General features: G+C 39.5%; 1 protein-coding gene across 1 annotated transcript; it reads left to right on the plus strand.

Moving 5' to 3' along the window:
• Positions 1 to 401: 401 nt before the first annotated feature.
• On the plus strand, positions 402 to 13,242 carry LOC140232128 (85/88 kDa calcium-independent phospholipase A2-like). The gene is made up of 12 exons (XM_072312276.1): positions 402 to 520; positions 1,530 to 1,743; positions 2,489 to 2,673; positions 4,128 to 4,410; positions 4,719 to 4,833; positions 5,663 to 5,794; positions 6,738 to 7,016; positions 7,518 to 7,668; positions 8,908 to 9,041; positions 10,379 to 10,533; positions 12,105 to 12,266; positions 13,024 to 13,242. Exons 1-12 carry the CDS (start codon positions 402 to 404, stop codon positions 13,240 to 13,242), a joined length of 2,148 nt encoding a protein of 715 aa, XP_072168377.1.
• Positions 13,243 to 14,161: the final 919 nt, after the last annotated feature.

Consider the following 14,161-nt stretch of genomic DNA (forward strand, 5'->3'; position numbering starts at 1 on the left):
AACAAACAAAAATCATTCTGTGTTCCCTTTCCAGCCACTGTGATGAAATCAGTGATTGTAATACTACCCCTCCCCCCCCCCCCCAAAAAAAAGAACAATGTTAGTCATAACTAGGGAATGGAATGAGAAACAATTCAGTTGATTCATGGTGATGAGCATGCTTAATCAATCAATTTGAACAATATTGTTCCTGAATCAAGATGAAAAAAATTCAGTGCTGAAACATCATTGACGCTCTTTGTTCATGAGACAAATTAAAATCAAAAGTAATCTTCCCCTGCCATCAGTAAAACATTTAACTCTCTATTTCAAACTTTTCGCATGCCAACAATGTTTCAGCCAATATAGGCTTTATAAATCTAAGTTCTGACACTTTGTGTCATCTAGATCAGCATTTCTATATGGCGACCAGACACATGGAACTTGGTTCTGGAGGCCAGCCTGGTCAGGGGTGCTCCCCAGCCCATCATGCAGTTCTTCAGAGAGACATAGAGGCCATCAGAGACCCAGCAGTACGAAGGTATTTCTGTCCATATCAGGGCAATTACCCCTTGAGGGCAATTACCCCCCCCCCCCCCCCCCCCCCCCGCCAAATATTGATTGGTGATAAGATTAAAGTAAAGATTAATGGGTTAGGGTTAGGTTTTGGATTAGGGTTAGAGGTAATTGCCGTAGACTCATTTCAGTCATTAAGTTTGAATCATGATAGTATTCAAGTATTAAGTGTGTTTGTTTTTTTCTTGCAAACTTTATTTCTGCAGTCAACAAAAGGAAAAAACAAAAAACAAAACAAAACAAAAATGTTGATTCCTAGGGAAAGTTATCTAATGCAAATGTAATTATGGTTAGGTTCAATATCTGCTGTTTGTAACAACATGGTAATCCTGCAAAACTCTGAACCCCAGTTTCAATTTGTACTCTGATAGCTGTTACATTGTGACCGACATGTTTTTGGTGAGCACGCTACCAGCTATGAGACTCAGTGAACCTTCAAGAGGTTTTTTTTTCTTGCATTTTCAAAAAATAAGATACCAATTATATTACTTAATTTTAGGTATATTTTTGTTATAAAGTGCATATTTGCTATATATGTTTAAATGGGGGTAAATGATCGAAAACAGAGTGAAGGAGATTGTATGATGTTTGAATTTGGAAAAAGATCTGAGGACTGGTTTCATTTGCAAGATAGTTGTGCTATGCTTCACATGAAATGTCAATGTCAAATGTCAATCAGGATATTACACAGAATTAACTCGCTGGTTCTTTTTTAATTATTATTATTATCATCATTTTTTTCTTTTTTTACAGCAAACCAGTCTATGAAGAAGTTTTAATAAGTTGAGGACAGTTTGATTTTGCTACAACAGGCATTTTCCATAGACATCTGCCCGAGTATACTGTTGACACGTCCTCAACGGGCTCATGTAACATGTGTGTACAGGGTGGTTACTTATAGACTGATCAAGATTTTTAGACCTGGAATCAAATTAATAGTAAATTTACACTCTATGTTCGTTGAATCATTTCAGCTATATCAACAGTCAGAACTATTCTGGAGCAAAAACCCCACTGCTGTTGGCCATTGAATGCATCTCGAAGTCAAGGACAGTGAAAAGCAGTGACAAAGATTTCATTCAACAGCTTCTCAACTTTGGTGCATCTGCAGACATTGGGGACAGAAATGGAGAAACTGTTTACCACTATGCTGCCCGTATACCAAGATATGGGGACCACATTGCCAAGGTAAAAACAAATGAAAAACAAATTGTGTAATGGAACATAATGACTTCATGCAAGTTTCACTGAAAAAAAAAAACACCCAAAACTTGAAAGGTCAAATTAAATGTGTATTAACAAGGAGGGCATAAAGTTTATAGTTATGAGAATAATTGGCAACTTGACTTCTGAAAGAATTGATTTTTGGAGCTTGCCGTATGACATAAGGCAACTGCTAGGGAATCATATCAATGCATCATTGTGTAATGAAGAATTTTGAACATCCATTGATATTTACTGCTGTAAATCATGGGAAATATGGCAAGATGATGGCACAGTTCTCTGAAATTGCTATGCTTGCCATTTCAATCATTTTGTTCTATTTAGGCACGGTGTTTGAGAAATAGGTCTGTCTTGACAATATCAGAAAGTACATGGTGGAATACTGTAAAACCAGAAATGTTCATGTGCATTTTATCTTGAATTTCACCAGAACCAAGATTCATGAAATTAAAGTGCATGTGGAAGTTCTTGTGTACATTATATGCATTGAATGCCAGTGGCAATTCACAAAAATATTGTGCTGAGCAAAAGGCCATTGGCTCCAATTCACTAAAATTTCTCACCACAAAAATATTTTGCTTTACAGTATAAATCATAAAGATTATGGTCAAGCTCCTGTAGGGTTTCTTAAAAGGGAAATGGTGTGACAAACAGCAGATAGTAGACAACAAATGTGTGCTACTATCTTAAAATGCTACCTTGTGTCCAGCTCTTGCCCCCGGACAGGGCACTGCTGGACAGACCCAGCCAGTCTGGACTAACGGCCCTGCTACTGGCCTGTCAGCTGGGGAAGTTTGGCACAGCGCTCGTCATGGCCAAAGCAGGAGCTACGGTGGACGTTATGGATGACCTTGGCTATCCCATTCACTATGCCATGAAACACAGCCATATGGAGTGAGTAGCCATGTGGGCATTAAAGTCTGACTGATTGAAGATGCTATTTGGTCTTTGAAAGCATGGATATCTTCATTGATTCAAGATGTGATTGGTGAAGCTGATTTAAAAGAACAATAATGTGATATCAGTGTTGAGTTTTCCAGCATATTGAGGGAATGTAATGAAGATGGTTGTTGCTGTTTGTAGATTAATGCCTATAAAATGGAGGATAAAACAGCACATGGTATATGCAGATTTTGTAACACTGAATGGCCACTACAGCTGGAAGTCACTGAGCATTTCACTACATATGATTCAGTCATCACCAAAGGATGTAAGGAACTGGCCACTTGTCTGCATGTTGCTTCTTGTCCCTTGGGATGTTGATAAAACTGTTAATTCTGTGAACATTTTAGGGGTTTGATTACATCAAGGTGATTTTGCAAATGTCAACAAATTCTCTTTCTGAACTGTTCGACAGTACTGATAAGTGCAACATTTCTTCCTGCGCTGAAGATATGTTGTCAATGCAGTTGCATGAAAGCACTGATAAAAAGTCTTAATTGTTTGCCAACTACATCAGCTTTTCACTTAATACCTCATTCTGTTTTAGAGAAATGTATATCATTTTTTTTTTTTAATGGCTGATTAGATTTCATAGAATGGTATCTAGGAGCAAAAATCAATGGAGATTTAGGCTAGCATATTATGCATTGGTAAATTGTGTACGTATGCTTGTGTCATAAATATTGATGAATGCATCACCACATGAATTGTAGATGATTGAGGTTTTCTTCTTCTTCATATGGCACACTGTGCCTGGTTGATACCATTTACTGACTATTTCTAATCAACCGGAATGGACCGTGAAGGGTCAGCATCTCCCCCATTTACATGTGTGCATGGGGGTGGGGGACCACTTCACTGGGTTTACACCCTGGTCTTTGCAAGAAATGAAGCAGGATGCTTTACGTGGCTGGGTTATGGCACCCCTACACCCATGACCTCCAATTTTATGTTCTGCCCAAGGGGCAGAATGTTTTGCCTCTTAATAGAGGTTGTCATACACTGTGCAGTGCATAAAAAACAGATTTTTAGAGTCATATCTTTGATTTGACATCTGAAGGGGGGGGGGGGGGGCATTTCAGGCAAGACATGATAGAAATCATATCTAGTTCAAATTATTAGCAAGATTGTCAGGGTAAACTTCAGGTAGAAAACACTTCCGGTAGACGTCTTTATCTTATTATCGTATCATCAACACCTTATGTAGAAAACATACACAATGTTGAAATGAAGTCTGAAAATGATAACTTTGAAAACAAATGTTCAAAAGTAGTTGTCAGTAGATACTGCTGTGTTTTTTTTAATGAAGACAGCATGTGCATTACAAACTGTTTTAATAGTGGCTGGATTTTTTTTCTTCTGATAACAGACACTGAAATAACCAATTGCCAATTTCAATCTCACAGTTTGGCAACAGTCATCTTTGACCGTCACCGCGAGCATGGCAAGAAGGCATGTTTCAAACATGGCGGTACTCCCTTACACTGGGCCAGGGACTCCAACTTCGTCAAGCTAGTCCTCCAACAGGACTACGACATCGACGCCATGAGCAAGACTGGCGACACTGCCCTTCTCGTCATGGTGAAACGCAATCGACCCATAGAGTGCCTCCGTGACCTTCTGAACGCCGGGGCTGATCCAAACTTTTCGGACAGAGATGGAAATTCCCCCCTCCACTATGCCGTTAAGGTGAAGCAAGGGTTACACCTGTTTTCAGCTTCTCTCTCAGATTTCTATGTTACTGATTACTGACCTTCCCATCTCAATCATGTGGTGTTCACTCTTCATTTCCACACTGACCATAGACAGTAGTGGTTTTAGAATGTAGCCCTGTGGGCAGTGAATCAGGCCAGCATAAATCTCCCCACACTTCTGGGTCTATAATCTTCTTCATCTAGACATGCAGAGAGTAAGTGGTGAATATTAATACTCTCTCTTTTTTTTTTTTCTTCTAAAACATCATTTCTATGATGGTAATGTTTGTTTCTTTTCATCAGAAAAGGGATCGGGATATCATTCGACTGCTTGTTTCCCGTGATGCTGACGTAAACCGTCTGAATCATGACAAGGAATCCCCTAGACACCTTGCTGCCAAGGACATCCAAGGAGACGGTAATATGTGGCAGTCAGTGGATTTGAGAATTTACTGTCAAACCTGTCCTAGAGACCACTTGTGTATAGTGGTCACCGACTTTGTACCAGCATTATTAACTCCCTTGGAGAAAACGTTCATGTCAAAGACCTTGCATAATTGTCGTCTCCTGCATGGTGTATAGTAAACACAAACTCAGGGTTGAGGCCTGTCAATATTTATTTTTGAAAGTTTGTTTGTTTGTTTGTTGTTATTCTAAGCTTACTAAGCGAAGGACTCGATTGAGATATTGCAATCACTTTCAGTCTGTGATCTGTCATCTATCTTTCATAGACTTTGTACATACATCCTTCTTTGAAACACACAAACAAATATCCACTGTACTTGGAAGGAATTAGTCTTTTTGAGCAGAGGTTACAAAGTTCTTCAAGTGGTTCAAGCCGCCCCTATTGGTGCCCAGCAACAGGGTTCAAAACCCAAAAGTGTGAAAATTTCTGAGATCTGTTTGGCAGATCCAGTTGCACATTAAATTTCATATAAATACTCCTCGAGGTAAAATATATAAATCATTCATGACAGTGACAATAGTGGTTTGGAGCTATTTGTTTATTCTTTTATTTTATTTTTTTTTTCAATACCAGGGATTCTGGATCTCCCCTCATGGCCATGTTTGGGTAAAAAAAATCCTGTAAAGATTAAAGAAGTTTTAAATAAAGAATAAATTTTTACATCTTAAATGTAAGTGACTGTCCCAAAACACTGCAATGAATATATTTTGTTCTATACTGCCCATAATCCCAGAGCCACCACTGCAATTTCAAATTATTGCATGAACTATTTTTATCACAGATGTGCACTCTGAGATAATAGAGCTTCTGCATGGCGTTGGTGCCAGTCGATGCAAACCAGGCATGAGGGGATGCCAAGAGGATGGCAGGCATGATGTCACCGACAGGAAAGATGTTAATCAACAAAACCATGGTTAGCATTAATATTGAGCTTAATATTTTCCAGTCTTCATTTCATCATTTATCATTTATTCCTATCCATCTATTGTCTATTTACCTCCTATCGTCTGAATCGGAATATGTTTAACTGCTTAATGAGGTTTCACCACCTTTCTTCTTTAATTAATGTTTTATGCAATATTGAGTGCCACCTGTTCACCAGATTTATGATTTTGCCATGCATGACTGCCTGGTTCAAAACCCACAAAAAGTTGTAGATTAGGATTCTCTGTAATGGACCAGAATATGAAATATAGAGTGACATTTTTTTTATTTTTTTATTTTATCTAACCTGGGAGAATAATCTTTTTTCTACTTGCTGTCAAATTTTGGTGGCTTAAAACAGAACTGAAATCGAGATATGAACAGTTTTTGCGGACCATATTTTTTCAGGCAGGTGCTGCTTTCAGTCTATTAAAATAGAACATGTTCTCACCGATACTCCTGCACAGCTCACCTGAGTGACCAATTTTCTCCCTTTCCTATGAAACTGAATCTCTTAACTCTCTCTCATTTCAATCACTTTTTGAACGAGTTAGGATTGTCCGATTTTAACAAGTTATATATCATTTTAAAGCTTAGAACATACTCTATTAACCTAAAGAGGTGAAAATTCATTTTGGCCTTTTTTCTTGTTGGTTTTGTTTTGGCAATATCATAAACTTTGAGTGTGCTCAACAGCATAAAATCCAACATTTTGCAGTGCAGTACCATGTGCTCTGAGTGGCATAGATTCCTAGACTGTCATATTTGATGATAGGAACATTTTATGTACTCAAGACCAAGACCAAAGTAATTTACTGGAGGGCAGGTGCCTTCTTGTTATGCAGTGCCTCACCCCTGTCTTATATCTTTGCCCTTTGAAATAATATTGGTTTAACTTTTTGACCCCTCCTTTGCTGATTTCCTCCTTTCAGTTTTAGACAGACTCTGCCGAGTGAACATCAGCAATCCGCTGGGACGTGGTGGGGATGAGGTCGATGGTGTTGCCATAGCAATGAAGGAGAGGGGGACACCGCCAAAGCCTCGCTCCAAAGATGCTGTCCTCTGCCTGGATGGGGGAGGGATCAAGGGACTTGTTCTGATAAAGCTCCTGGCCGCCATCGAGAAATCCTCCGGAAGAAGAATCACAGAGCTGTTTGACTGGATCGTCGGCACCAGCACGGGTGGCATTCTGGCCATTGCGCTGTTGCAGGGTAATGATGACAGTGTTTGAAGTATGCCAGCTGACATATGTACACTCCCTCTCCTGTATGATGTTACTGTATTTGTAGAAGATATCAATATTGTCAAAATATATCTGCAGTGATAAATGTTTTGAAAAAATGGTGATTTGAAGATCTTTCTTTACTGAAATAAGTATGTAAATAAGTAAGTAAGTGAGTAAGTAAGTAAGTAAGTAAGTGAGCAAGTAAGTTGTTGCTAATCATTGGCAGATCCTTTAGCTGAAGTAGACTGCATGTACCTTTGAGGCTGCCCTCAAATTAATGAGCCACATTTTGAATTTTGACAATCATGTTAAGTTTATTGACCATGGCTAGGAGATTTTCAAGTCCAGTTGTCTGTCATTATTTGCTTTACGTTTAATCATTTGAAAGAACCAAATGTGTTGCCCTTGTCTGTGTCCTGGCATCAGTTTGGAAGATAAATAGAAAAGAGGATGGTAATCACGGATTAACATTTTTCCATTTTATCAGGGTTTTCGGTGGAAAAGTGCCAGAAGCTTTACTTGGATCTTAAAGACAAAGTGTTCGATGGCCCAAGACCTTATGATGCAGGCAAGCTTGAACAGTGCCTCAAGGATTATCTCGGAGAGAAGACACGTTTGGACCAGTTCAAATATCCAAGGTAAGTGGAAAAATTGAGATGAATGATGATACAATTGCTTACTTACAAATAATTCTCTCACTCTGAGCTACTACTGACAATACATTTAGCTCGTTTTGTTTTCTTTGCAAATTCATAAAAAATGGGAAAAAACTTTGTAGAAGTGATGATTTAACATGAATGAATTTCATCATGATCAAAATTTATTTCATATATTGCTCCTAATTTTATGTGATCCAGTTGAAAGCTGATAAAAGTTCTCCATCAATATCTTTATCAGTAAATCATTGTATCATTTATGTGCACAAACTCTCTGTCTCTTTACTTGTTAAGAGACGTATACTTGTTATGTATACATCTGTATTTGTTATGTGGATTTATAATTGATACACATTTGTACAAACTAGATACATTGTTTAAAAGTTTTGACATTGTATTTTTTTCTGTAGAGTGTATAGAAAGCCTGGCAGTTGAGCCAAGTTGACAAGACTATTGTATATGTCTGTCTACAAACTAGAGCTCACATGACATAGATTTATTAGGAACCAATGTCCACTGGGATGATATGGACCCATCCTTCTGGACCCATCTTTCAACAGAACATCAGAAAAATTGTCGAGCTTGTAGATACATCAGTTTGCCAACAACATAAAAATTAAGAATATACCGTGTGTCCCCCAAAAAAATTACAACAGCACCCTCCACAACGATAACTTTAAAAATAGTGAATCAATCCAAAGACAATTTCAGGGTAGGAAACTATAATTCATTGCCCACATTTTACAGAAAACTCCATTCAGTTTGCTTCAGTGGTCAAAGAGAAATGAGGATTTATGTAGAGCATGTCAAGAATCCCTTCCCTCCAAGTTCTTTCTATTGTGTTTACACATTAGTATGCAGTTCCAAGAGCATCCAAGTGCTAAATTTGGGAGAATCAGACTCATGACATGCTTTACAACAATGCGCATTTCTCTGTGACCGCTTAAACCAAATTGAATGGGGTTTTCTGCAAAATAGAGCTAAGATGTTATATTTTAAGACCCTGAAGTAGCATTTAGACGGTTTAATTGTATTGGGTGTTATCAATGCAAAAATCTGATTGTAATTCTTTTTTGGACATACTGTATATCATATTTCCGTACAATTCGTATGTCAGTCTGACAAAAGTAATCAAGTTCTGCATTCAGTGTTTTGGACAAATCTCACGATGTTTCTGTTGGGGTTTTGGCAATATGCAACCATACACTTGTACCTCCTCAGAATCCTGGTCTCTGGAACTCTGGCTGACAGGAATCCAGCTGCTCTCCACTTCTTCCGCAACTTCGAGGCCCCCAAGACATCGTCTGCGCGGATAGGGGCGGATCGACCCGAGTTTGATCCCATACAGCCACAGGGCAAGTATCCGTGAGCAAAATGTTGCTGTTGGCATGGTTTTTTGATTATGTCATCCCATATTTCTGCAAGGTGTGGGCTATAATTGTAATTATAAAATGGGTTCAAGAATGTAGCCAATTGGAAGCGCTGAAATGAGTCACGTGTGCGTGCATTAATTTCTTAGTAAATGCACTAAGAAGAGTCTCTCTTCCACCTCCCTGGCCTGACGTACGTCACAATGTTTACACTAGCAGTGCGCACTCAATCAGTTGTTACAAGTGCGTCACGCGCTACTATACGCGCTGTCAATCCTGTAAACAACTTCTAGTTTGGGCCGCGGGCTGCCACAACAGCCGGCGGCCTTTCTTGTGCATAACACGTGACGTACGTATACTCTTATACGTACGTACAGTACTTATGTGCGGGATTTCCGAGTGCGACATGCGTAAATGTTTGGGACGGACATCTTCGGACATCTTGACTTTTGAGCGAGTGCTACATGTAGCTGACTGGTATTGACCCACAAAGGTACGTGAATAATGCTGTTGGTTTTCGACCCATTTTATAAAACAAATGATGCACAGGATTATTTCGTGGCGTTAGTGAAGGTGCGGCACGCTCGAGAGTATTGACAATGGTGCGACATGCACGAGGCGCAGCCGAGTGCATGTTTGCAACCGTTGTCACACTCTATCCTGTGCATCATTTGTATAATATATTTGTGTGTGTGTGTGACAGACAAAGAGGGAGAGAGAGAGAAACAGATGTATATAAATTAGCACAAAGATAAAGAGACTTTTGAAATTATCATTCCTCCCAGTGATGGAAGGTCAGAAGTTGAATTCTTCTCCAATTCCATCATGATCGATTATCCAGTTATTAATTGATTATCCTAGACATCACCCAGTGCTCCATGATGAGATTTCTCTTGTAAGTCAGGGAAATTATATGTTGTAAATCTGTAAAATGTTACTTAAATTGGCCAAAAAAGAAATCATATTTTTTGGACCCCATCCCGAACTAATTTCACAAAATCAAGGATTCTACCCTCTGGCAATTTACTGTGTAGTCGAACCCAAGCATTAAGGACATGCAGTATGTTGTATTGAAGGGAAAAGTGAATATAGTTCTTGAGATGCACCCATATCCCCTCTGTGTTCTAAATCATCTCCTCTGTTGGGGGCAGACTCATGGACAGAGTTGCAGGTAACCTTGGCTCTCTCCTGGTAGGTGCATTAGGATTAGCACTGCATTTTTAACATACAACAAATATGGGCATCTCTTTTCTAAAACATACATTTTCATGGAATTTGATAATTCCCCAACCTTGTTTTTTTTCTTTGTTTCACTGATATAGAGGGCTTAGCATGGTATGTGGCACGCTGCACGGGGGCGGCCCCGACGTTCTTCCCTCCGATGGGTCGCTTCCTGGATGGGGGTCTCATCTGCAACAACCCCACCCTGGACGCCTTGACAGAGATTCATGAGTTCTACATCCACAAGAAATCAAAGGTACAGCTGCTGTGGAATTGATATTTGAAAGCCTTAGTAAAAATTTCAACTCAAATTAGTCTTGTATTATGTTTTTAGTCCTGCTGAAGTTGTGATCTTCATGTGCATTTTCTCAGAAAGTTCATTATAGTTTGTAAAGATTTGGCCAAGTTGTGATCTTTATGCAAAAGTGTATTGAAAGTTATAACTTCAGATGGTAATAGTTGATTGCTCCAAATCAATAATAGTAATAGTTGATTGCTCCAAATCGATTATAGTAATAGTTGATTGCTCCAAATCGAGTCCTTTGCTTCATCATGACATGCATACACTCCACTGTCGCTCATGTCTAAATCTATATGCTTATGACTGTCAATTAGAGAATACACAAATTGTATAACAGGGAAAATGGACATGTCCAGAGAATTGAACTTTAACCTCTGACCCAACAGTGGGGTCTCTTCAGTATGATCACAAGGGTAGGATGACAGGTCAGAGCTGTAGCATGGTAACAAAGAAGACGTGATGGCAAAGATTTGACAAGCAGGTTGATTGAAGGGAACCCAAACCCAAAGAGCAATGTGGATTGAGTGAAAGCAGCAACATTAGTAGAACACATCAGTGAAGGTTCAAGGAATATTGGACAAATGCAAAAGTTATGAATTTTTAAGGTTTTGGTGTGGGAATCGCTGGATTAGGAGACTACTAGAGGTTCTGATGTATGTGCAGACAACAATATAAAGAAAACATGAAGAAAATTCCACAAAAATTCACTTTTCTAGCATAATGAAAGAGCACTTGACTAACTGCTTTCAGAAAGCAGGGGGAATAATGGCTACCCTTAACATATGTCAGTATCAAGTTGATGGAATATTTAATTTTCATGAAAAATTAATTTTTTTGAAATTTTCTTTATATTGTCTTTATATTGTTGTCCACACGTACGTCATAACATCTAGTAGTCTCCTCATCCAGTGGTTCCAACACCAAAAAACACCAAAATTTAAAAATTCATAACTTTTGCATCGATTGTCCGATTTTCCTCAAACTTTCACTGATGCGTTCTACTAATGTTGCTGCTTTCACTCAATCCACATTTCTCTTTGGGTTTGGGTTTCCTTTAACTGTGAAATAACTTCCAGTGTAATAAGCTGTAATCACAGTGCATATTTATAGATGATCATCAGTAACATAATGATTGAATAAACAGGTTGTCTTTTAGTTTAAGGAAATGAAACAGTCCCTGAAAGGGATAACCAGATGGAAAGTGTTTTTTGTTTGTAGTGCGGGGAATTATGTCTCTTGACTCTTCTTTTGAAGAAAAACTGCTTTGAAGGAAACGTTTGTGATCTGTGTCATTAGTGATATGCATCAGGATGCACATATTTTTCTAAAGATCAACCTACTTGCACTTGAAATGCACTGTAACAGTTTGATTTTTGTGTATAATTGTTATTTTCATGTTTGGGCATGCTTCACTGTGTGTGTGTGTGTGAGAGAGTGAGTGAGTGTTAGTGTGTAAAATCAAAATGTGTGTGTACCTGTGTATGTTGATTCTATTCATTACCCTCAATTGCTTTTTTTTTTGACAGGGTGAGCCTGTGCGTGAGATTGGTGTTGTCGTCTCTCTGGGTACAGGATGGAGACCGCCCTCGCCTGTGGGGAAACTTGAGATCTTCTATCCTACAGAACCAGCTCACTTTTTTCAGAATCTACAAGGAGGTGTAAAACTGCTGGATCTCATGATTAAGCAGGTAAGTGCATTCTATTCATGGCATTTCTGATAATCTCTTTACTTTCATGCATGCAAAAGTTTTAAGTATACAAATGAGATATATGTATAGGTGTATATGGGGTGGGCAGTTATTGGGGTACGGGGTTTGGAGGACAATTTGGAATGATTGGTGAATACTAATAAGATGACAGGTCATGAAATGTCAATTGCTGTATTTCTTTAGACAAACATCACAAAAACTTGTGAATGTCTGATAACTTTAGCAATGTTGTAGTGCAATGTTTTCACTTTTTCTTAGGTGTGTATTTACCATGATCAGAAATGCAAGAAACAAATATTTTGTATGATTAAGAAATATTGATTATCACCTCCAGGAGGTTTGTCTATAATGACCTCATGATACTGCATCTTCTGTTGGATACACTGAGGAGGTTGAACAATAATTGCCAGTAATTTAGGGAATGAACATATCACCCACAAGCAATGGGTTGTATGGTTTCCCCAAAGTGATCGATTGTATTTACTCTGATGAGAAGTGCAAGAAAACAAACTACTAGGTTATTGATCATTGACTCCAGGTTTGCCTATGATGACCTCATGATACTGCATTTTCTGTTGGACACATTGAAGAGGTTGAACAATAATTACAAGTAATTTAGAGATTGAACATATCACCCAAAAGCAGTGGATTGGAAGGTTTCTCCAAAATTTCTGTGACCCCTAGCTCAGGAATGTGCATTTCGTCAGTGAGTAGGTCCTTGATGTCTCTCCCACAGGTGTGTGACTCAGATCTGCGAGCCGTGGACAGAGCAAGGACCTGGTGCTATACCATCGGGGTGCCTTTCTTCCGCCTCAGCCCCCAGCTCAGCGGCCACGTCGCCCTGGATGAGAAGGATGACACAAAGCTGGAGCAGATGATGTGTGACAGCATGAGATACGTCACTGAGAGAGCAGATGAGATTGGGGCCCTCACCAACACGATCAACTCTCTCTGAGTTGTCCATGGCAACTTTCTCTCCATTTCCCTCTTCGATCATTTCACCACTTTCCCACAAAAGTAAAAAATAGCTGTGGAACATGAGTAGTTACCTGTGAAGCTGTCATTTAACCTTGTTAGTACGACTAGCAACTTTTTGCATACAAGTACAATGGTATTGTGAAATGGTGGTCCTATGGGGGTGAGTATAGTCAATGTTGGGGGTAGGGGGGTTAGCTGTAATGTGTTGGGTTGGTTAGGGCCAGGGAGAGTGGTACTCAAAGGAATAATCTACAGAGAATTGACATGTATTTTGGTGCTCCACTCAACACTAGTCGAGCCTCAATGGCAATGCCTCCAAGGTGACTGCGTAGACAGTTATGGTCTCATTTGGCATTTACAGATGGACATAGAAGGCAGCCATTGGAGAGACGGTGAGGTCCAGCTCCCCAGACTTCTCCATGAGTTCTGTAATATACCTCTTCAGCTGACGGTACCATTTGCAGTGGCCTTCTATGTTCAAGATTAGTTTTCTGGGCCCCCTACCAGTGTGCCACATCACCTCGTGGTACAACAATATAGGAGCAGCCGGCTCCTTCACCTTGAGGAGGTACCTCACCGAATCTTCGATTCGTTGGCCCTGCTTGTCCTTACCGGTAAAAATGGGTGTATTCTTTAATTTGTTGGTAATACATTGGATTGGGGTAGGTGAGTGTCCTTTGGGGGTTGGGTTGAACCCAGCCATTTGTAAAGGGGTCATTGCTGGCGGGACAGGGGTAGATGCTGGCATGAGTGCAAGCGCTCATCTGGGTGTTCTGAGCATGGTGTCAGCAGGTCATCACAGGGTACTACCATGGGTGCCCATTCTGGATAAATCCATTGTTGGGTGCTGTGTTGGTTTGGTCTTTAAATCCTCCCTTATATTACTGTACAGAACT

Source organism: Diadema setosum, chromosome 8 (genome assembly GCF_964275005.1).
Source record: "Diadema setosum chromosome 8, eeDiaSeto1, whole genome shotgun sequence".
Taxonomy (NCBI): domain Eukaryota; kingdom Metazoa; phylum Echinodermata; class Echinoidea; order Diadematoida; family Diadematidae; genus Diadema; species Diadema setosum.